Genomic DNA, 23,656 nt, shown 5'->3' with positions numbered 1-23,656 from the left:
GGGCTTGATATATTCATGTATTCCGACATAGGCCAGGTGCTGTTCCTGGTATTAGGACAGTAGTCTGCAGCAGGCTATATACTGCAAGGCAGTTTTAGCCATTGGTATTTGAGCATGGCTATTCCATGCTGCTTCTTGTTGTGGTACCAACATGGGGGTGTGGTTATCCTTGCCATTTCTTGCTAGTCACCCTCCTTTTGTAGCTTGTTCCATGTTTTGCGGCTGTACAGCACAGTATGAGGTGTGACCTGGTAGTGTTAGGGTGCTGATGTGAGCCTTGCCCAGTTCTCTATTACAGGACTGGTATCTACATTCTCCATACTGTGTGCGTTTACACTGCACACATCTTGCTGTTTATACATCTGTCATTGGGTAGCATTACATCTAGGTTCCTATCCCTTGTAGAACCTATGAAGGTGGGTTTGTGTTTTGAGACTTACCTATTCAGGGCATGCTGTGGGTACTGACAGCCTTTGCCGGTATCCATGGGGCATGGCATGATAGGTGCACGCCACCCCTAGCAGGTGGTGCATCATGTCAAGCTCCGCATGTCTTCCCAGCCTGAAACACATTGGCTCCCCTTTGACTGACTGCATTACTTCAGCCAGTTATTGCACTTGATCATCCCATCGTCATTTTGTGGCTTCATGCTTGGTGAGGGTGGATGTTACTCAGGATGCTGAGGTGTGCATATAGTACATGGTGTTACATTACTTAACACATAGCATTCATGCCTCAGGTGGTGCTGCAGGGCTGCCTCTGTCGGATGCGCATATTACACTTCCCTGTACATGTTTGTGAGCAGGTCATGTCATTTTAGGCATCCATGTTATTATTTGAGTGAGTCAGAGGGGGTATCATTCCCAGGGCTCCTACTGAGCCAGTGAATGTGCTATGCGTTGCCTCTTTGCCAAGGCCAGGGCATACTGGGCATGCCTCCTTCTGCCTACTGGGGCAGGCTCAGGTTGTTCCTCCTCCGAGTCACGCTCTGCCTATGATGGCCTTGGCAATGGTGGGGGGCTGTTTGGCCTGGACCTATGCTGGTCCTGCTGCAGCTGTTTTCGCAAGATCATATTATGTAGCATAGCACATACCATGACAATTTGGGTACATGTAGTTGGTGTGTTTTGCAAGGCTCCACCAGATGTGTCCAGACACCGGAACCGTGACTTGAGCAGCCCAAACACACTCTCTATTACATTACGTGTTTGTGCGTGTGCCTCATTATGGCGTTCCTGTTCAGGTGTGTGTGCGTTTCTGATGGGTGTCATCAGCCACGGCTCCAGTGCATAACCTGCATCCCCCACTAGGTGTCCGTGTGGGATGTCCCCATTGGCAAATGTCTGGTACAGCTGCGTCAAATGCCAGATGTGGGAATTGTGGTAACTCCCAGGGCAGCCAGCACACACATTCATTATTATGCCCTGGGCATCACACATGACCTGGCAGTTGATGGAGGGGAAGCCCTTGTGGTTAATGTAGGCCCTACCCCGCTCACCGGTTGGTGCTTTGATGCGTATGTGCGTGCAGTCTATTGCACCCAGTACCTCAGGGTATTCCGCTATTTGATGGAAGAGACGCATATTGCTGGCCAATACCTCGTGGGCATTGGGGAAATATACATGATCACCGACATGTGCTGACATGGCATCCAGGAACTGATGCAGTACCCTGGAGGCTGATGCCTGTGATATCCCCATTATATCGCCAGTTGGTCTCTGGAAGGTACCTGTTGCTAGTATTCTTAGGCCAACACATACCTTGGTTTCCACTGGGATGGGTTCCCCTCTGTTGGTTCTGTGTGTGAGGCGTGGCCTGCACAGCTCAACAATTTGCTGCAGGAGCTCTCTGTCCACTCTATAGCGCTCTACTATCTCCAGCTCATGTAACCCGTGGTAGGTGACCCTGGGCCTGTACACTCTTCTCCGTTTCCTCACTGTGGGTTGTCTGGCACCATCTGCATTGTCACCACTCTCAGCAAGTCACCTATGTCTCATTATGACAGCTATGGCAGCCCCTAACATTTCTGCTCTGAGTGAAGCTTTTTCAGTTTTCACTTCTATTAGCTTACTCCTGTCTTGCAGTGTCTCTTAAGGGAAACATCCTGCACTACTGTTTGCAGAGTTTTAAGTGCTGGGCTGGGCTACTATTCTGCCTGTGTAATTGCCTGCTTCTAATTGTTTTCACCTGCTAGCTTCAGCAGTTATCCCTGCTAGCTTCCTATTAATTCTGTTGCTTCCTTTTTCCTCTCTGTTTCCTCAGGGGGGAGCAACGTGCATACTATCAGAAACACGCTCACAGTGGCTTACACGCGCGTACACGTGCTTACATGGTTCAGAATCTACTTATTTGGGTTAAAACGCGCGTACACCTGTGCAAACACTGTTACACGCCTGCCAACAGCCTCCAACATACTCAGCCTGCCCTACACGCGCGCACACCAGCGCAAACAGTGTTAAACATCTCCCAACATGCTCCCACATGCTCAGTCTGTCTTACACGCGCGCACACTGCCCTACTCGTGCTTCATGGCGCGCACACATGCACGCCCAGCAAGAAACTTTGGTGTAAGTAACAGTGTACACCTTCCATTTCTTGACTTTCCATGACTTATCTAGTGGCACACCTCTTTCCATGATCTGTGCCTGTCATCTGTCATTTTACACTGGCCTCCAATGAACTGCATTTCTTTCTACCATTCCCCCCTGTGATGTCACCTATCTCCTACTCTATTCCTCCCCCTTATGTATCTCTTACACTACTCAGACTGTGCTCATTTGCTATGTGACTGTGAGATTCAGTATCCGTACCCTCATTTACATGAGATTGCCTACTAATGCTTAGTTACATGTCTTAGACTCAGCTTCCCCCCTTAGCAAACGCTACACCGTGGCCATGTTGTTTTTGGTCTGCTGGTCCCTGCATTGTCATTCCATGTATTGCATGAAACCCACATTTGTGGGTTTATAACCTTCTTATTTATGGTTTTATACAGCGCAGCCCGTTTGATTATAATTTTATTATTTTGGCATCGGGTTATATTGCCAATGGCCACATATTTGGCCAATGGCATGCTGCCTGAGTCATATGCAACCTTTCTTTGGAGCTGACATGGCTCCGTTGTGGAATTTGCAGAAATGTACTCAGTTGTCAACTGAGTACATTTCTGCAGCTAAAACATCTCCTACACGGACTGGTTTCTGCTTCGTGGATCGCTAATATATCTCATTTGCATACCTTGCGGATGCAAGTGAGGTATTTAGCATGTCCACGCCCAGTCTGTGTAAGAGACGTTTTAGCTGGTCTCTTACACGGAGCTTAGGGCTGTTCCTGGATCGCGAGGCTTGCATGGAGTGTTGCACGTCTCTTACACTCCGTGCAAGCCTTCGTGAATCCTGCCCAGTATATATTAAGCAAACAAGAAACAATGCAACCATCAGTAAGACAAAATGTTCCTAACCTTATAGAACATATAATATTACTAACGAATCAACCCATTACTGGAAAGGGATACTTATCATCTATTTATAAAACAAACAAAAAAATAAAAATGCATAATAATGACAAAATATGGAATTATTATAGATCAGTTAATGGACATGTGCCAAATGACAGAGATAAAAACTAATTCTTCTCTCCAAAGCAGACATCACTTTCATTACATTGGAAACTTTTTACATGGCAATTCATACACAGATCTTATGTAACCCCTCATAAAATGGAACTTATGTTTAAGAAAAATATTGGCTGCTGGAGATGTGATTTATCAATAAAAGCAGACTGGCAACATATGTTCTCTGAATGTCATTTGATTAAACCATATTGGGATAAAATAAATTATTTTCTGCAAATGGTATTCAATGATAAATTCCAGATTTCCAAATCTATTATTTTGTTTAATGCACCTGTACCCGACTGTGTGCCAAGAACAAAATATGTAATCTTATGGACTCTCCTAGCTATTGCAAGGAAAAACATTACATCAAACTGGAAATCCAAAGCTTCTCCAACTTTTAAGCAATTCATGAATATGGTGTCATCAGTATCGCAATTGGAAATGAACACTATTAAAGGAAGAACTGAAAGAACTACATCATTATACGTACCATGGCAAAAAGTAACTGAAATACTGGAGAATAATGACTACAGCAGATTATAATCAGGAAACAATTGTATAGAAAGCCAATTATATGTCAACAATAGACACCCTTGTAAATACTTTATTTTGGTTTTAATGTTTGATATCTGTTTAGAGGTTTTAGCCTACCTTTTTAAATAATTTGTAAATACTTCATTGTCATAAATAACCTGCATTCATGTTTTCTTGTTTTTGGAAATGAATAAAAATATTTAAAAAAAAAAAAAGATTTCTAAGATAAAAATCAGTAAAGTAATATCCTATTAAATAAAGTTTTCATCCATCATTCCAAATCATTTCCATCAAATGCACATAAAATCCTTAAAGTCTTCTTCAGCAACCAGTCTGTCATTTATTAAGTAAAATGCAAGGGTGTCCTCCCTCAAAGCATTAACCCTATCACATACAACTTGGCATCAAGCCTGGTCTAAATGAAGTACAAATCAGCATGAAAGATTGGACAAGTCTTCACACTGCATTAACTTTTAAAAGTCTGTCATTGTTATGCAGTCAATCTAAGACTTCTCTAGAAGTGAGCTATACAGAAATTATATTGCAGTGAACCTGCTCAATTCAATACTCTGCAGCCTGGACTTCACACACCTCAAAGAACTGCTGGCAGAACTATAATTAAGAGGGTTTACGGAAGCACATTTTATAGGACTAGACAATTACCTATTCATGAAAGCTGAAAATGCAAGAATTTTGCTTTAGCAATCCTCATAAGGTTTCTTTCCCTATACTGCATGTGTTTTATCTTTCAACTTTAGATTAACCAACCATCAGCAAAAAATACTCTAGTTAGCCTCCATTTGGCTAAAACACTGATATTATCATAATGAAATCAGTCACTGACAAATTCATCCTCTGTGTATGTGTGCATTATTATTTTTTATTCTACACATTTTGAACATATTCTTCTCATAAAAATAACAGTCGTGTCAGTATGTGATTACGTGAAATATCTTCCTACCTTTCCATCATGCTGATCACCTTCTCTTCTTTATGTTATCACTAACTTTAACAAACTAATTCTCATATTTGCTATCATGCTTATCTTTAATTATTATGTGGCTTGCATATTTCTGTTTTAAAAAATTGATAATGATAATTATTGAAAGGGAAACCAGGTCCTAAAAATGGGTTCAGCAACTGTACTACATTGGGAGGAGGTGTGGAAAGCATATGAGTATAACATTTTTTTACAGATTATGCAAATGGCACACTAATGCTAACAGTCTGAGTATGACACCTGTCCCAGAAAATCCAGCAAACGTCCTACAAACATGGCATACCTAATCAGTTATTGATGACAGATGTCTGGACAATTCACACTGTGTTCTAAGCAGACTAAACACAGGAGTACCAGTTATGCCATTTTGTTACAAGTACAGTAATATGTTTTGAAAGCTGGGCCTGTGATAGCTGAACCAAGGGTTATGTCATACTTTTCTAGATGACTAGATGTAAGTATCAACAATGAATGCATATTGTAAGGATCTAAAGTCAGCATCCTTTCATAATACTGTGCCAAGCACATCCTGGAATATTCAAATGAAAAGCTAAGACAGATCACATTCATGGCAGCCTGGCATGGAAAAGGCTATGGAAAAGAAAGTAAATATGTGTGGTGAGTGCCATGCAAACATCAAATCACCACCAATTGCACTTTTCCTTCCATAGCAATGGCCTAATATCCCAAGGCCTAGGTGGCATGTGGACTGTGGTGACTGATGACTTGCAAAAGTGTCTTTAGCAGGACATCACCATATTAATCCACTTTGGTTAGAATGGAATCCAGAATTCTGTTATTTATGGTACAATTTTGTGCCAGTTTGATGAACCCCTCACGATACAAGTCCTTAATCAACTTCCAGTCCCTCTCCACCCTGTTCCTGGCATATACATGTCCTCCATGAGTATAGCCTTCTTCTTCTTGCCCCAGTTATTTATATGCTCATTCAGTCTCTTATCCTCCTCCCCTGACATGCCTGGGGATTGATGCACAGTAGTAACCTTCCAGCTCTCCCTTATTCCTCTACCTTAACCAAGTGCTTACCCTAGATTCTGACCTTGCATGCTCTCCTGCCTCATCATGAGGCATATTCCTCCTACTCTTTTACTCACATGTGATGCTCTCATTTATGTAGATGACCAGTCCACCTCTACCTCTCCCTTCATGAAAACTGTATATCCATGCACCTCCATGGCCTATCAGTTCTTGTTATTGACTCATATTTCTCTAATACCAAAAATGTCCACCCTCCTCTTGTGCATCACTGCTTCTAGCTGCCGCATCTTTCTACCCAAATGTCTTGCAGTGCATAGCAATACTTTTTGTTCTTATACTATGCTCCGTGCTTGTTTTTTCCATCAGCTTTTTGTACAATTACCAATCCCACCTCCTGCTTCTGTGATATCCACTCTACCTTTATGTCTTAGTTTCAAGATGTAATCATAGAGATGTATTTTCCAACCTAGCTCTGTGCACTGTCATCCCTGTGGGCTACAATGGAGCCTGCACATGGCAAAGACCTAGTCTCTCTTGTCAGGATTCCCCCATCTTCTACTAGTCTTAAGCCCTTCTCCCATGTTCATTACTGCAATCAGTCACTGCACCCCCTCATCCTTTCCTTCCACTTCTGAAAATGATAATTATAGCCATCTATCCTGGCATCACTCCACTTCATCCCTGACTCTGCTATGTGGTAGGTACCTCAGCTGACTCCTCTGACTGGTCCTTGGTGCAGATATGTACTTCAACTTGTATTCAACCCTGGTTGCCACCTCTCATATCTTTCTAAGTTTCTTGCTGTAATCTGATTGAACAAAAACATGAAAGTAGTTATTTTGCATACTTTTCAAGGGAAAGAAGTACATTCTGTAGTGTCTGTCATAGTAACCAAGATCTAAAATCTCTCATCTAGGATTACTCAGGATTTTTCTATCTGGCAGTAATCTCTGATTTTAGAAATAAATCTAATGTTTGTAACTAACTGCTTAATAATTGTTAAAAAGAGGCAAAAATGTAAGTGTGGGAAAGTACTGCAGCCATACACTTTGTAAAATCCTTTGTTCCTGTCAGTGATTTTGCCCTGTACTTTCTGAAACAGTATGCTTTTTACAAGGGGCAAGCCCCTTACACCTGCCATGCAGAAAGACAACCCCCCACCCTTTCTTATGTAAATATACTAACTCCACAATCATATACAACTGCAGAACTGATTGCACATAAGACTGATACTGAATAAATAAGGACTTCTCTGTTACTGTAGTTTAATGCTTGCAAGTTGACTTAAACACAGTTGACATTATTTGATACAAAATGTCATTAACTCAAACAACATAAACATTTTAACTTACTTCTCAATAGTATGTAGCATGTTTATAATACTTTTAGAAATAAAAAAAATGAATCTTAATAAAGCCTACCTACATTGTTTTTAGCAGAATACATGAAGGTGAGGCCATAGAGACTGTATTTCCTGGATTTCTCAATGCATTTTAACATTGACAACTACAGCAGCCTTGTTTCTGATTTTTATAGGTTCATAGGTTTCATAGTTTAGTACTAGGCTATCTGCCCTAGGGCATTTATAAGCCTGGCCATAGTGTATGTGGCTTTCGCCACCCCATGTAATGGTACAAAAGTATAGATTTAGTTTACTGTGCCTCTGTCTAGTAGTGACACAGAGATGACCCCCGGGGTAAACCTACGATCTCCCATCCACTCGTCAAGATTTCTCTTGAAGAGAGTCAGTGAGGGGCTCTGCCTAACATGAACTGGGATCCTGTTCCAGAGTGTGGGAAGCCTCTGAGTTATGAATCTGTCCCTACAGCATGTCCTATTCATATTTGTGCTAAGGTTTAGATCTCTAGCTCTCATGGTTCTGATGAATTCGGATTTTTTGAGATGGAGCATGTCCATCAATTCCCGATTGGACATGGCCTTGTACGTCAGGCATCGATCACCTCTGAGTAGGCGGTATGCTACTGAATAGAGCTGGAGTTTCTTTAGTCTGGCAGCATATGACATATGTTGGAGACCCTTGATCCTCTTGGTGAGGTACTTTTGGGGTCTCTCCAGCTGCTGCAGGTGCCGGGTGAGGTACATATCAAACGGGGCATTGTACTCAATCATGGGTCTGATAAGGGAGGAGTATAGGGGTACAATGACCTCCTTTGATCTGGATGTGAATCCCTTCATGATAAGGTGGGCAAGGTAGAAGGTCTTTCTAACCACTTTGGCAACGTGGGTGTCGAATGAGAGGTCACTGTCAACTTGGGTCCCCAGGTCTCTGATTACTTTTTCTGTACTCAATGGGTTACTGCCTATATGATAATTTGTGGGTACTTTGTTTTTCCCAAAGGGGATGACTATACATTTTTTGGCATTTAGTTTAAGGCCATGACTTCGGCACCAGTTGTCCGTCTCAGTAAGGCCTTTCTGTAGGATGCATGTGTCAGCTGGTGTATTGACTAGGGTGCCTAGTTTGCAGTCATCTGCGAACTTTGTCAGCCACAACCCTCCCGTGTTTGCTTTCACATCTGAGAAATAAATGCCGAACAATAGGGGTCCCAGGACAGAGCCCTGTGGGACACCACTTGTAACTGGCTTTGAGTCTGACATAGCTCCAGCGATTTTGACTTTATGGGTTCTGTCCTTTAGCCAGTTTGCAACCCATCTTGTGACATATGGGTTTACATTTAAGCTGTTGAGCTTGTCTATGATGCCTGAGTGGGGTATTGTGTCGAAGGCTTTAGCCAAGTCCAGGTAGGCTGTATGGACTGCTTTGCCCTCATCAATGTCTCTAGTGACTGTTTCAAAAAAGTCAACCAGGTTCAAAAGGCAGGATCTGCCCTTTACAAAGCTGAACTGGGTAGGATCAAGTGTCTGTAGGTCCCCGATGTCTCTGTTTATGAGTTCCATAATGATTCTTTCCATAGCTTTGCAGACCAGGCTGGTTAAGCTTATGGGGCGGTAGTTTCCAGGGTCTGTAGAGGAGCCTCCTTTGTGGAGTGGGACCACTGTTGCTGTATGCCAGTGTTCAGATACATATCCTGTAGTAAGGCTAAGGTTAAACAGCATTTTTATGTGCGGGTTTAGCTCCTCTTGGAGATTACGTAGCACACAACCCGGGATACCGTCAGGTTCCATAGATGCTGTGTTTTTAGCTTTGCTGAGAGTGGCTCTCACCTGGACATCTGAGATGACAGGGAGGTTACATTCAGCTGGGATAACTATTTCTTCTTTTGGGGGTAAGGGAGGGGAGAAGTTTGCACTGAACCTGTCTGCCAGTATGTTGGCAATATCTGTGGGTTCAGTGTATTTTTTGTCATTATGAACTAACTCTGAGCATATCTGAGGGTTTCTGCCCAGGTTTCTAACATAGCTGAAGAAGGCCTTATGGTTATCTTTAGTGTCCTTAGCGATTTTTCTCTCAAAGTTGGCCTTGGATGTTTTTATGAGTGAACGTAGTTTTTTGCTAGTGCTGGTCAGAGATGCCTTCCCTTTATGGTATTTTGCTCTGTCTTGCAGTAGCTTCCTTCTTTTGTTATACAGTTTGTTTATGGCTGGGGTCCACCAGACAGGACGCCTGCCCTTGGTGGAGATGGTCTTGGTTTTATTTGGGATTGCATGATCCATGCATTCTTGGAGATGTCCGTAGAAAGCATTTGTGAAGGAATCAGCATTGTGGGATGTGATTTCCTCTGGCCCAGGGGGCTTAAAGGATACCATCTCAGTCTTGAGAAGTGTAAAGTCGGCCTTTGAGAAGTTTCTCACTGTAGTCTTTTGTGCTGGGGGTGGAGGTGGGATATGAATATCTAGGGTGATTAGTTTGTGGTCAGATCTCACTAGTGAGGGGTATACTTCCGGTGTGGAGCATTTTGTCCCCATGTTTGTGATGATCAGGTCTAGTATATTTTCTCCCCTTTTGGGAGAGGTGACTAGCTGTTCCATTGCATTCGAGTTAATGAATTCCAGGAACCTTTGGGCTAGGGTGTTAGGGCTAGAATAATGCACCCAGTCTATGTTAGGGTAGTTGAAGTCTCCCAATATGATGGTATTAGGTGAGACATTCATATCCTCCAATGTCTTCAGGAAGGCTGAATGGGGTTCCTGAGATTGGGAGGGTGGTCTGTAACATGCTACCAGTTGCATAGCAGTTTTGCCTATGGTTAGTAGCACCTGGATGGTCTCCGATGCTTCATGTGTTGCCACTAACCTGGAGGTGTGGGTGTCCTTGATGAATATGGACACTCCCCCTCCCTTTGTGGTTCGGCCTGAGTTCTGGGGCCGAAATGCATGATACGAGGTATAGCCTGGTAGAGCTGGGGTGCTCTCAGGAGCCTTGAACCAGGTTTCAGTTACTGCACAGACATTGATGCTCTCCATACTGAGGAGTGCTTCGAGAGCCTGCATCTTGAGATTTAGACTTCTGGCATTGAGCAGACAGACATTGGATCCCCCTAGAATGACACCAGTAATTGAGCCAATTATTAAAGCTGATCAACTTGTCCTTGTATTGTGGCATCATTCTTGGTGAGGGCAAGATGCTGCTCAGGGTCAGGGTCATACCAGCCTGGGCTACATAATCAGAGAGCTCCTCTAGGTCTCTTTTCATGTAGTCCAGGGAGGTACGTCTCAGGTCATTAATGCCGGCATGGACAATGACGGAGTCATATTTGTACTTGCTTTGGAGTGACCTGAGTGCATGTGTTATGTGGTGGATCCTAGCTCCCGACAGGCAGCTCACCATTACCCTCTCCTTGTTCAGCCTGGTAAGCGGAACGTCAGTGTGTCTGACTACAGAGTCACCAATTACTAGTGTATCAGGCATTGTGTTTGGCCTTAAGGGCTGTGATTGTTTGACACACTGCTTTATTGAAGTATGTGTTTCATGTGTTATGTTTTGAGGTGGTGGATTTTTGGGTGTCTGCTTTGGGAGCCTCTGTTGTTTTGGTAAGTTTTTTATTAGAGCCTCCGAGTATGTTTTTGTGTTATTATGTGTTTGGATTGCAATTGAGGTAGGTCTATGTGGGACTGGGTTTGCTGTGTGTGTGGTTTCCTTCTCCTCCTGTCTGGTCTTGCCAGTCCTGAGTTGAGAGAGTTCAGCCTCCAGTTTGGCTATATAGTTGCATCTATCACATGTATTTGTGTTTGTTGGGAGGAGGAAAGGGTTGTCTGTGTACATGAGACAATTGTAGCATTGTCTCAAGATTCCCAGATTAACCAGCTGAACCGGAGAGGATGCCAGTGATCCACCACTCGACATGCTAGAATAGTATAAGGGAGTGCTGTGCCTTTAAGGGAAGTGGGTATTCACAGGGGTGGTAGGTGGATGTAGTGCTTACTTTGGTTTGAGAGTGCTTACTTAGAAGAGAGGTTTTGAGAACAAGTGCTAGGCTTATAATATAGCGAGTAGACTGATAATTCTAAGAGTAGAGCTTACTTAAGGGAAAATTTGAAGAGCAGACTTGGCGGAGCCAGAAAAAGTTTAACCTTGTTTAACCGGCGCGTGCACAATCGCGCAAACGCGGATTTTAAACAGGGAACTTCAAAAGAGCTGGAAATGGTCCAAAACAACCAATTACTACAAGCTCTTGTGCTGAGGTCACTCCTTCAGGGACAGATAGGCTGCTCAAGGCTCCCCACTCCCACTGGTGAGCAAAGAAACTTCCTTCTATCCAAGTAAGGCAATGGACAACAGAGGAACTACACCACAGTGCAGAAAACAGCAAAGCCTGTATACTGGTCTAAACTAGTCGAGGAGAGGCGGGAAAACAAGGATATTTTTTTTTGTTTTTGTGATAGAAAGTACACAGAAATGCAGGAAACAGTAATAAATCAGTTACACAGGCTAGCACACTTTAGTGGGTAGCCTCAACAGTTAAATTTAACAAACAAACAAACTTTTGACCAATTTTCGACCAAATGTAACTTTAAGTGCAGATAATATATAATGCAACAAACAGCTAAAAAAACAGTTTAAGCTTGTTCAAAGTAAGCAACAGAAGGTATTTTAGGTAAAAAAACAGGTTCATAGTTAGGTACTAGGCTATCGGTCCTGGGGCCTATACAAGCCCAGCCAAAAAAGTACCCTGGCTTTTGCCACCCAAGAAAATTATTTTCCTGTGCCACTGTCGAGCAGAGCCACAGAGGTGATCCCCGGGGTGAATTTCCTATTTCCCATCCAATCATCAAGATTTTTCTTGAAGAGTGCTAATGAGGAGCTTTGTTTGATATAGATAGGTAGTTTATTCCAGAGTATGGGAAGTCTCTGGGACAGGAATCTATCCCTCTGGCATGTTCTGTTTATTGTGGTGACAAGGTTTAGGTCCCTAGAGCGTGTAGCTCGGAGGGATTGGGATTTCTTTAAGTGGAGCATGTTCAACAGCTCTGGGTTTGACATAGCTTTGTATGTTAGGCAGAGATCACCTCTGAGTAGGCGATATGCGATGGAGTAAAGCTGGAGTTTTTTGAGACAGTCAGCGTAGGGCATCTGTTTGAGGCCAGTAATCCTCTTTGTGAGGTATTTCTGTGGCCTTTCCAGTTGTTGGAGATGTCTTGTGAGGTACATACCAAAAGGGGCGTTGTACTCTATAATGGGTCTAATGAGTGATGAGTAGAGGGGAACAATGACCTCATTATTTCTGGATGAGAAACCTTTTGTGATGAGGTGTGCCACGTAGAAGGATTTCCTGACTACTGTGGTGATGTGATTATCAAAGGAGAGACTACTGTCCACCTGTGTCCCAAGGTCTCTTATCACACTTTCGGTGTTAAGTATACTACCGCCTGTGTTGTAGTTCATGGGTGCAGAGTTTTTACTAAAGGGGATGACAATGCACTTTTTGGCACTGAGCTTGAGGCCACGGCTTTGACACCAGGCATCTGTCTCAGTGAGGCCCTTTTGTAGGATGTCCACATCGTTAGGAGTTTTGATTATGGCTCCTAGTTTGCAGTCATCTGCGAACTTCATTAGCCAAAGACCTTCTGTGTTAGCCTGTACTTCAGAGAAGTAGATACCAAACAGGAGAGGATCCAGGACTGAACCCTGTGGTACTCCACTTGTCACTGGTCTGAAGTCGGATTTGGAGTCTGCTACTTTCACAATGTATGTTCTGTCAGTGAGCCAGTTGTTAACCCATCTTGTGACATAGGGATTTATACCTAGTTTAGTGAGTTTATCTATAATTCCAGAGTGGGGGATGGTGTCAAAAGCTTTGGCAAGATCTAGATAGGCTGTGTGAACCACCTTACCCTCGTCTACAGCTTTGGTGACTGCTTTAAAGAAGTCTATCAGGTTTAGGAGACATGATCTGCCTTTTACAAACCCAAACTGGGTGGGATCCAGAGTTTGGAGATTACCAATGTCTTTGTTTATAAGTTCCATGATGATACATCCCATGGCCTTGCAGACCAGGCTCGTCAGGCTAGTGGGGTGGTAGTTCCCGGGGTCCATGGTGGCTCCCCCCTTGTGGAGTGGGATAACCGTTGCTGTGCACCATTCAGCAGGCACAAAGCCTGAGGTGAGGCTATTATTGAACATGGTACTTAGGTGGGGTGCCAGTTCATTCTGTAGTTCATGTAGAACGCAGCCTGGGACGTTGTCTGGTCCCATGGATGCTGTGTTCCTGGCTTTGGAGAGTGTGGTTTTTACCTGTGCAGCCGTGATTACAGGAAATTTGGGAGTGAGAGGGGGGTATAGTTAGCACTGAACCTATCTGCCAGGATGTTGGCAATATCAGTTGGGTCTGTATATTTAGTGCCATTGTGCTGTAACTCAGAGCAGATCTGAGTGTTGCCATTCAGATTCTTGACATAGCTATAGAATGCTTTGCAGTTGTCTTTAGAATCAGTGGCGATTTTGTTTTCGTAACTAGCTTTGGAGGATTTTATCAGGGATCGCAGCTTCTCACTGAGGCTGACCAGGGAGCTCCTCCACTCGTGGGAGTTTACTCTCTTTTGCAAGAGTTTTTTCCTTCTGTTGTACAGTTTGTTTATGGCAGGGGAACACCAGATTGGCTTTCTTTTTTTGGAGGATAGTGTCTTGGTTCTGTTTGGGATAGCATGATCCATGCACTCATGTAAGTGCTTATAAAGTGCAATTGTGTAGGATTCAGTAGTCGTAACTGTATTATCCATCTGCATGGGTGTCATAAAGTTCACCACTTCTGTCTTAAGAAGCATGACGTTGGCTTTGGAGAAATTTTTTATTATGGTTTCTTTAATGGAGGGTGAAGGCAGGATGTGGATATCTAGAGTAATTAGCTTATGGTCGGATTGGACCAATGAGGCATTGACTTCAGGTGTGGAACACCAGTCACTCATATTGGTAATGACTAGATCTAGGATAATGTTGCCCCTGGTGGGGGTGTAGATAAGTTGATCCAGGGCATTGGAGTTTATGAATTTCAGAAAGTGTTGAGCAAAGGAGTTGGTATATGAGTAGTTTTCCCAGTTAATGGTGGGGTAGTTGAAATTGCCCACTATTAGGGTGTTTGGTTAAACCCTAATATTTTCCAGTACATCAAGAAAAGAGGAGTGGGAATCCTGGGGCATGGTGGGTGATCTGTAGCAAGCTACAATTTGGATTGCAGTTTTGCCCAGAGTTAGTTGCACTTGGATAACCTTGGCTGCATTATGCTGAGCAACTAGCCTGGAGGTGTGGATATCCTTAATGAATATGGATACACCTCTGCCTTTTGTGTTCCAGTCCAGGTTACATGGCCGAAAAGTGTGGTATGAGTTATAGCCTGGAAGTGCAGGGGTGCTCTCTGGAGCCTTGAACCAGGTCTCAGTCACTGCACAGATATCGATGTTCTCCACTTTAAGGAGTGCCTCGAGTGAGCGCATTTTGAGATTTAGACTTCTGGCATTGAGTAGCATCACCCTCAGCTTTTGCTTGCCTGTTCCTGTTACGGTGGTGAATTTGTCATTTGAACCTTGCCTAAAAAACGCACTATAGGGGTGGCAAGAACCTTAGCCAGTATCTGGAATCCCAGGGGTGACAGGTGCAGGCAATCTCTGGCAAAGCATCGTGGTCTGTCGACCATGTCATCCTAGTCAGACAGATACTGGATCTCTTTAGAATGGCACCAGAAACTTAGCCAATTGTTGAAGTCAATCATTTTGTCCTTGTACTACGGCATCATTCTGGGTGATGGCAGAATGCTACTCAGGGCTAGGGTCATACCTGCCTGGGCTACAAGATCAGAGAGTTCTTCCATGTCTCTTTTCATGTAGTCCAGGGAGGTACGTCTCAGGTCATTCACACCAACATGGACAATGACAGAGTCATATTTGTACTTGTGGAGTGACCTGAGTGCGTGGGTTATGTGGCGGATCCTGGCACCCGACAGGCAGCTGACAGTAACCTTCTCCTTGTTTAGACTGGTGAGTGGGACATCAGTGTGCCTGACTATAGAGTCGCCTATGACTAGTGTGTTATGTACGTTGTTTTGCCTTATTGGCTGTGGTTGAGTGGCACACTGAGTCTGCGGGCTATGTGTCATTTGGGTTGTGTTGGGGGGTGGAGGTTGCTTGCATTTCTGCTTTGGAGGTCTCTATTGCTTGAGCAGATTATTATTGAGAGCCACCGTGAATGTTTTTGTATTTCTATGTGTGGATTTTGGTGGTGTAGATTTAGTGAGACTATGAGATGAGTGTGGTGCAAGTGTTTACCTTCTCCTCTTGACTGTCAAGTTCAGTTTTGATTGGAGAGAGCTTTACCTCCAGTTTGGCTAGATAAGTGTATCTCTCACAGGTTGTAGTGTTGGGTGGTAGGAGGAGAGGGTTGTTTGTGTACATGAGGCAATTTCTACATTGCCCCAAGATGCCCAGATTCATCAGATAGACAGGAGAGAACACTGGGAGCTGACCCTTGGACATGCCTGAATAAAAAAAACTATTTTCCTCTAGATAAGTGAGGAAACTGAGTACAAGAGCTGTTTTTCCTCTAAGCAAGTGAGGAAAGTAAGTACCAAAACTGCTTCCCTCTATGTAATGAGGAAGGTTGAGTGCTGTAGTAATTAGTAGGTTATTTAGTGCTTACAAGTTCTGAACAAGTGCTGATCATGAATAAGCAGATTCAAGTGCTAAAAGTAAGAATCTGTATCTGGACTAAACTAGTTACAGGAAAGGGGGGAAACAAGTGCAAATGTGGGCTTTTAAATCAGAAAGTTGAGAGAGATGGAAAAACTGCCCAAACGGCCAATAACTACAATTTCTGAGCCAGAACCACTCCTTATGTGGTAGATAGTTTATCTAGTGCTTACCACTCCCACTGATACGCTAGAAGGCTTCCCTCCAAAACAGAAAGCTTGGGGGGGGGGGGCTCAGAAGCTTACGTACAGTCCTGGATACAGCAAATCTGAATCTGGACTACGCTAGTTACAGGAAAGGTATTTTTTATATATACAGAAAAGTAGCTAAAACAGCAGTCAAAAGAATTCAAGTACAGTGCAAGCTAGCCCACTTGAGTATGTAGCAATGTTAGACCAAACAGTTTAAAAAATGCAATTAAATTAAAAATGACTAAAAACAATGCAGAAGGAGTCTATTTGGTAGAATAAGGTAAAGAGATGGGACTGGGGGGAGTGTCCCAGATCAAATCTACAGTGGGGGAGGGCAACTGCAAAAACCTCCAAATTTAAACAACAACACAGGAATAGGGAGGGTGGGTATGGAAAAACCAACACCTTCAGCAGAGATCTGAAAAACTATACAGTGAAGCAAAAATAACAGTGCACAACTCTGAAGTCAGCCAGCAATGATATAAAATTAGTTAAACAACAATTACCAGTACACAACTCTGAAGTGCCAGAAAAATATACTCAGCTCTGTATATCTCCAGATAGTTTGAAGAGCACTCTTTCAGGACACAGGAAGGCTCCAACAATGATATGCAGACTTTTTTACTAAGAGGGTCTAATTTTATGCAAGTAATCCTTGAGATGGTCAGATAACACACAGGATGCAAAACCAGTTATACCAACTTAAAACACAGAGAAATAGGGGGAGGGGGGAAAAACACCTTAAGCAGAGATCTGAAAAACTATACAGTGAAGCAAAAATAACATTGCACATCTCTGAAGTCAGCCAGCAATGATATAAAATTAGTCAAACAACAATCACCAGTACACAACTCAGAAGATGAAACCCTTGCACTCCTGAATTTCAGTAAATGTCTGTCTATATAACTAACTAGCCAACAGAACCAAGCCAGAAAACTGCTGTGATTTGATACTTGCTTTCCTGTGTAGTACCTTGTTGTGACCCCCCCCCCCCAAGGCTCAGTACTAGGCCCAGCCCCCTAAAAGGCTGTATTTTATTTAATCCTGGGTTTGCAGAGTCTAAGTAGTATGTTATGACATATTGATAAACTCTCCATCTGGTGATCCAGTCTCCAAGGTAAACATCCTATGTGATGCCTTCTTTTACTATAGTGCTGACTCATACAAAGAAACATTTATCTCAATCCTCCAAGGAGTAAGGCTTCAATGTTTTTATTATTCTTTTACCAGGAATGAGATAGTGTAAACATTCTTAATACTAGTATTCTGAATGGCTGCTCCATTCACGTTAGATGCCATAGTTTTCCAGCAATTAACTTACTTAAGAACACATCTTGCATTACTGCATTATCAGGAAAACAAATCAAACTTTGTGCCTCACTTAAGGGTCAGGATTGCCTTTCTCCAGTGGCCAGGTGTGGCATAATAAATTAACTGCTCACAATCCTCATTAGTGACCCAATCCTGACTAAGTACAAAATTCTATCACTTTCTGATTATACCTTTACCATGAGTTATGCTCCATGAGCATTACTGATATTAATGCTGCCACTGAATGCATGGGATTTCAAATCATAATTTAATTTCCTACAGCCATCCTCTGCATCTAGTTTATTTTGAGTAACAGGAGGGAAATTCACAGGTCATCTATCCAAATAAGAACTCTGCCATAACTCTGAGGTCTTTAGATGAGAGTAAGATGCGTGTCACCAACAATCCACAGAGCATGTGGTGAGAGGGTCTTTACTGGGGCCATAACAAAGTTATGGTACCCCCTACTCAATGAGGTACACAACTGTCTCAAAATCACCTGCATAAAGAGTTCTCTCATATGTCATCAGCTACTGATAAGTAGATTCTACTACACTGGTGTTATGTAACTCACCATATGTTCACCTTTCTGCATGAACACCCCCCCCCCAATATATATCCTATCAGGTAATGCCACATATATATTACTCCACAGTTTAAAGAAGCAATGCTGGTGAAGTGACCAGATGATGACATATTCCTCTCAACTGTACAGATTTTTGCAGAATGTCCAGATTTATACCTCATATTTTTGGTGTGTTCCTCCTAAAATATGTACTTTTCTGGCAAATAGCTGAGGATTGAAGTAATTAAATAATGACAAACATTTGAGTTTAGGACTCCACATCCTTCAGAAAATTCATCCTAACGCAAAACCTATTATTCTATCGACTTTCTAAGTTTGTAAGAGCAGTATTTGAAATCTGTCCCTATTTGTCCCCCCATCATTTTAGGCTTTGTCCAGATTTTCTGCTCTAAGAGGTTGAGAGGTATATATCCTGTTCCAAATATGGTGGACACTGTCCTCCTGTTCACAGAGTATGTAATATGTTTGATATACTTCTAACTTACTGAAATGGATAACACTGCATCTCTTACCACATATCTGTAGTGTTCAGGTGTGAACTGCCCCTATATCAAAGTCATATCTCTTTGCTGTACTGTCCAATACTTAATGCCTCTGTAAAATCGAACCACTTTACTGTTGTGTGTTCTCTACCTGACACTGCTGCTTCCTTTTCCTAAGCCTGTGTATCTTACGCATTGTGCAGAGGATACGCAGTGTGCTGAATGTATTTACCAACTCACTGAAGTCTCTCCTTTAAAAGGATTATTATCTCAATGAGACTGACTGCTTTGCAGAAGAAATAAATACCAAACACATCAATGACAGCGTCAGTTATGCTTTTGCCATGCTATGAGGTTACTATAATATATCTACAAAATTCCACTTCAGTATGCTTTTCTTGCAGTAACAATGTCGTTCTTCAAATTTATACCTGAAAAATAAGATTCCTTCTTTGTCGGCAATGACTTAGTATGATTTCAGTGAGTTAGTAAAACATGGCATACTCCTTAGTCTTTGAACAAACGGCAAGGCACTCGGGTTTTGCAAAAACATCATGTGGGTTAACAGCACTGTAGAGATGCTGCTAGCAGTGCTGACTCACAGCTGTTTTGTCTCCTGGTTTGGTTCCCAGCTGGGGTGTCTTCATTGCTGTGTCTGCATGATCTTTTTGTGTATACATATGTTTCTTCCTGGATCTCCATTTCTTCCCACATCTCAGAGATATGCTAACAACTCAAATGGTGATCCCCTAAACTGCCTGTAGGAGTGTGGAATGAATGTTTGTCCTGTAATATACTGATATCCCATTTACCACATGTTCTTTGTCTCACATCTATTGATTGTTGTGGTAAGCACCATTTCCCTGTCATCCTGAACAGGACAAAGTGGGTAAAGGAAAATGAATGAGTGAACTAGCATGCAAAAGGCATATGGCAAGAGAGGGATTATAAAGATTGGCATTCACATGCATGTGAAGCGTTTTACAGACAGTGAGATGCCATGGATGTACTTCTACAAGTAATGCTTCAAGGACCTCATTAATCTTTAAGGGATAATATTGGATACTGCCTCATCAACTATACTATTCCCAACAGTGATCCACAAATTGTGCTTGCAACATATTACATATGGATTGTTTGTTGCATCTTGTACTTCTGTTTTTTCTGATAACTTTAATCATCAGTTCTGATAATATAAGATGTTCTCTGCTTGTAACCCATGAAAAAAGAAAAGTGGTGATGGAGGTGACATTTTAAGGACTAAGGGTAGCTACAAATAGGCAATCAGGACTTTAGAAAGATTATACTTTTCACCACAACTAGGAAACTCAAGTGTGCATACACCAATTAAGTACCAGTAAACTGTCACAGAACAGCACTGCAGCTGGAAAACAGCCTGTTTCAAAGCACTCAATACTTTGCTGTTCTGATACCAGATAAAACAATAGCATCACAGACTGTCAAGAGCGTGGGGGTGGGGTCATCACCTTGTCACCTGTTTGCTCAAAAAAAGCTGTAAATCTACAAGGAACATGATTGATAGTGCTTATCTCCTACTCGACCACAGCTGCCAGTCCAAGCACACTTCCACATAAATCAAGCACTCACCAGAGACGATTCTTATAGTATTACATACCTGAGCTCGATTTGCAGGGTCCTTCCTGATCCATTTTATCACAGTCTCGTACACTAATTCCTCAGCTTTTGTGTTCAGGCTGTCATTGGAGAAGTAGCAAATTAAATCTTCTTTAGAAACGTTGAGAATTTCTTCTTGACCTGCTACCTCTGGGAAGTTCTGAAGTGCATATGCTTTTGCCATGCTATGAAGCTCATTGCATTGCATAGCTTCAGCCATGGCTAAAATTCCTAAGCAGTTGCTAGCAGTTAACTGTTTCTCTAAAAATAATAGAAAAACACAGTATCAGAGTATATTTCATAACCAACCTGGTACCACAATCTCATAAATCAAAATAAAAGCTAGATAAAAATCATTACGAAATAAGCTAATTATTCTGTCCTGTACTTCATTTACTTGTGTTTGAATTTTATATGGATCTAGAAGCTATTCATTTTACTACACTTGTGTAATATTAAGCAACCATTTAATTAACTATTCATAAAATGTTAATATTACTTATTTACACAGATATTTAACTTCAGCTTCTCCTGTATATGTTGTACTCATTACACGAGTACCTCATCACATGCAGCAAATCTGCAGAATAATTATTTAAACTTAGAACAAATGGCCTCTATGGAACATAATACAACAGCTTCTTTGAATGCTGCAAATGAAAATTACAGAACTTGTGGTGTGAATTCCTTCCCCAAGTACTTGACTCATCATTGTATACTGCATCATAAACTCACTAAAAAGATCAGAACTTTAGTTCACAAATAAAAGTTACATAACAACATTACTTAACAGCAACTTGAAGGATACTTGTAATTGTGCTATGCCTAGAAAACTTACTTGCCAGGCACCAAGCTTCCAATAAAGACTTTCTTAGCCTTTCAATGTAAATAAGACAGTTGATTTTCTAGGGCTGGGGTAACTACATCATGTGTGGTGCTTATGCTACTGATGATGAATGAATGTAAAAACTTTATAGCTGCTGAACTCTAGCATTAAGATGTTTCTCGTTTGTCAGTTCTTGAGAAACAAAAGTCATATACTTGACATTGGCTGTGTAAGTTTCACATTGTGATCTGGATGTACAAGATGTTTGTTATATCTCCTGTGAAAGTCTTCTATGTTGTGATGATTGGGGAGAGATGGGCAAAGGCTGCCAGCCTAGTCAAATAGAATTTGATATATAATTCTGGCATTTGTAAATAAATGAAAAATACAGGCATGTTTCTTGAGTGTAAAAAATACTGTAAAATGTGGAACTGCAAAATATGTGGCAGCATTGCACTCTACTGGCCTAGTGAAGCATGTTGTACCCTTTCATGTTAGAATTCGGCTCCAGGGTGGCTGGATGAAGATTTCATGCCCATTGTTTTAAGGCTAAAGTTTATGACTAGAATTTAGATGTGGAAGGTGCTTTATTGCTCTGGTTTCTGCTAGCATATACATGTGAAATGTCTTGCATTGTAATTTTCTGAGGAGGTGTTAGATTGCTAAATAATGCAGTTTGTGGTCTGAGAACTCAGACCAGGTGTTAAGATGATGCAATATGAATACTGGGAAAACCTAAGTGTCAAAAATGATGTAATTTGGGAAGGGCCTTAGAGACATGTTTGTTAGTAATGTTTAAATACTGTTTCTCACAAGAGACTGGAAGCATTTGGATCTTGATATCCAACTTATCAGCACTCTACCTTGTGCTCACATGTAAGTTTTAGCACTGTGATTTTTTGTAGGAATAGTTAAAGCTAGTAAAGATTAATTAGGTATTTTTCTTTGAAATCAGAACTGTCCTACTATATTATTTTAAGTTTTTGTGTGATCTCTGAACTCTTAGATATTTCTGTGATGTAGTAGTTTTGTCTTGTATTTTAATTATTTATTATTACATATTTTTAAAACCTTCTACCTGTGGCTGACTTGTGTAGAGATAAGCTCTAGAGTACATTGCATATTTATAGAGGTTATTGTAATATGCCACTCTAAAGTAAGCCTTGACTGTTAGTCATACTACCATTGGATAATAATATTGCACAGTAATAATTGGACACCCTTTTAAGGGCCTTTTAGTAGCTGATATTATTAGCTGGGTGGTGGCAGTAATTACTACTGTATAGTCTGGGTAAAGGGGCACAGCTGGAGAATCTGCGGCAGCCTTTCCCATGAGTGTCTGTGAAGTAGTATAACACTTATCTCAAAGTGTGTGTGTGTGTGTGTGTGTGTGTGTGTGTGTGTGTGTGTGTGTGTGTGTGTGTGTTGTGTCAGCTACTTGGGTAGGGACATGAAGCACTGGTTGGACAGAGAGGGTACTGGAGGTTTTAGCTTGCCCAGCTAGGTTGAGACCTGGACCCTATAGCTGTACCAGTGGGGAGTCTTATTGGGGACCTGGTGAGCAAGGGAGCAACCAGCCCCAGACTGACTATGATCTCTGTGTACACTTAAGGGAAATTGTACTTTACTGTGTGTATTAGTTATTTTTTCCTCTCTTCTAGGAGACAACCTCCCTGGTGTTAGTGGTGAGGATTCAGCCTCCTTGATTGCTGGGCCAGGGCACAGTCATCACATATGTATGTTTATAAAACATAGAAATCTCATGTGTATTGGAAACTATCACCAGTTTATGGCATGACATCATGTTCTGTGTTTGGAAAACAAACTTAGCTCCATTCTCCCCTTGCTATAACGCATGGATCGTGTACACAAATATAAAGTCAGATAAAAACAAAACAATTAATGCAAAGTGTCATGGGAAACAGCATGGTGAACAATTATGATCAGGGATAGAGTGATTTAGAGACAAAAGTAACTTGACTGTAATACAAGAAAAATAGTGCAGTTCGTATGATATGCATAATAGCATGAAAACGAGTGATATTGTGCTAGTAAGTACCACTGCATTTGCAAATCATGACATTAAGCCTGGCAGAGTGATTCAGAAATGTATACATTTAGCACAAGGAACCACTGTACTCATCTATTCAGAATGCCAGGAATTGATGGCATACAGGAGCATCATTCATGCTATGATGCTTGGATTAGAAATTAGTATTACATGAGTGATACGTTAATGGCTGCTTTTGAAGCCACTGACAATAATGTTGCATTTCTTCACCCTCCATATCAAAAATGTGTCTTCCAGCAATTGTCATACCATAATATACCATTAACTTCATGACTGAAACACTGTTTTTTTTTTTTTTTATTCTGAG

At 41.8% G+C, this 23,656-nt stretch overlaps 1 protein-coding gene across 4 annotated transcripts in view; it reads right to left on the bottom strand.

The window, feature by feature from the left end:
• The window catches only part of KLHL29 (kelch like family member 29), a 2,735,259-nt gene that overhangs the window by 316,510 nt on the left and 2,395,093 nt on the right, over positions 1 to 23,656 (bottom strand). For all 4 annotated transcript variants that reach the window (XM_044062747.1, XM_044062745.1, XM_044062748.1 and 1 more), the window contains one exon: positions 20,454 to 20,713. In XM_044062747.1, coding sequence (XP_043918682.1) covers positions 20,454 to 20,713 — 260 coding nt within the window. The remainder of the gene's footprint in view (positions 1 to 20,453; positions 20,714 to 23,656) is intronic.

This window comes from Protopterus annectens, chromosome 2.part1 (assembly GCF_019279795.1).
Source record: "Protopterus annectens isolate FY-2018-M chromosome 2.part1, PAN1.0, whole genome shotgun sequence".
NCBI classification, from domain to species: Eukaryota; Metazoa; Chordata; order Ceratodontiformes; family Protopteridae; genus Protopterus; species Protopterus annectens.
The sequence above is the reverse complement of the archived record's forward strand: the minus strand, read 5'-3'. Positions and strand labels throughout refer to the sequence as shown.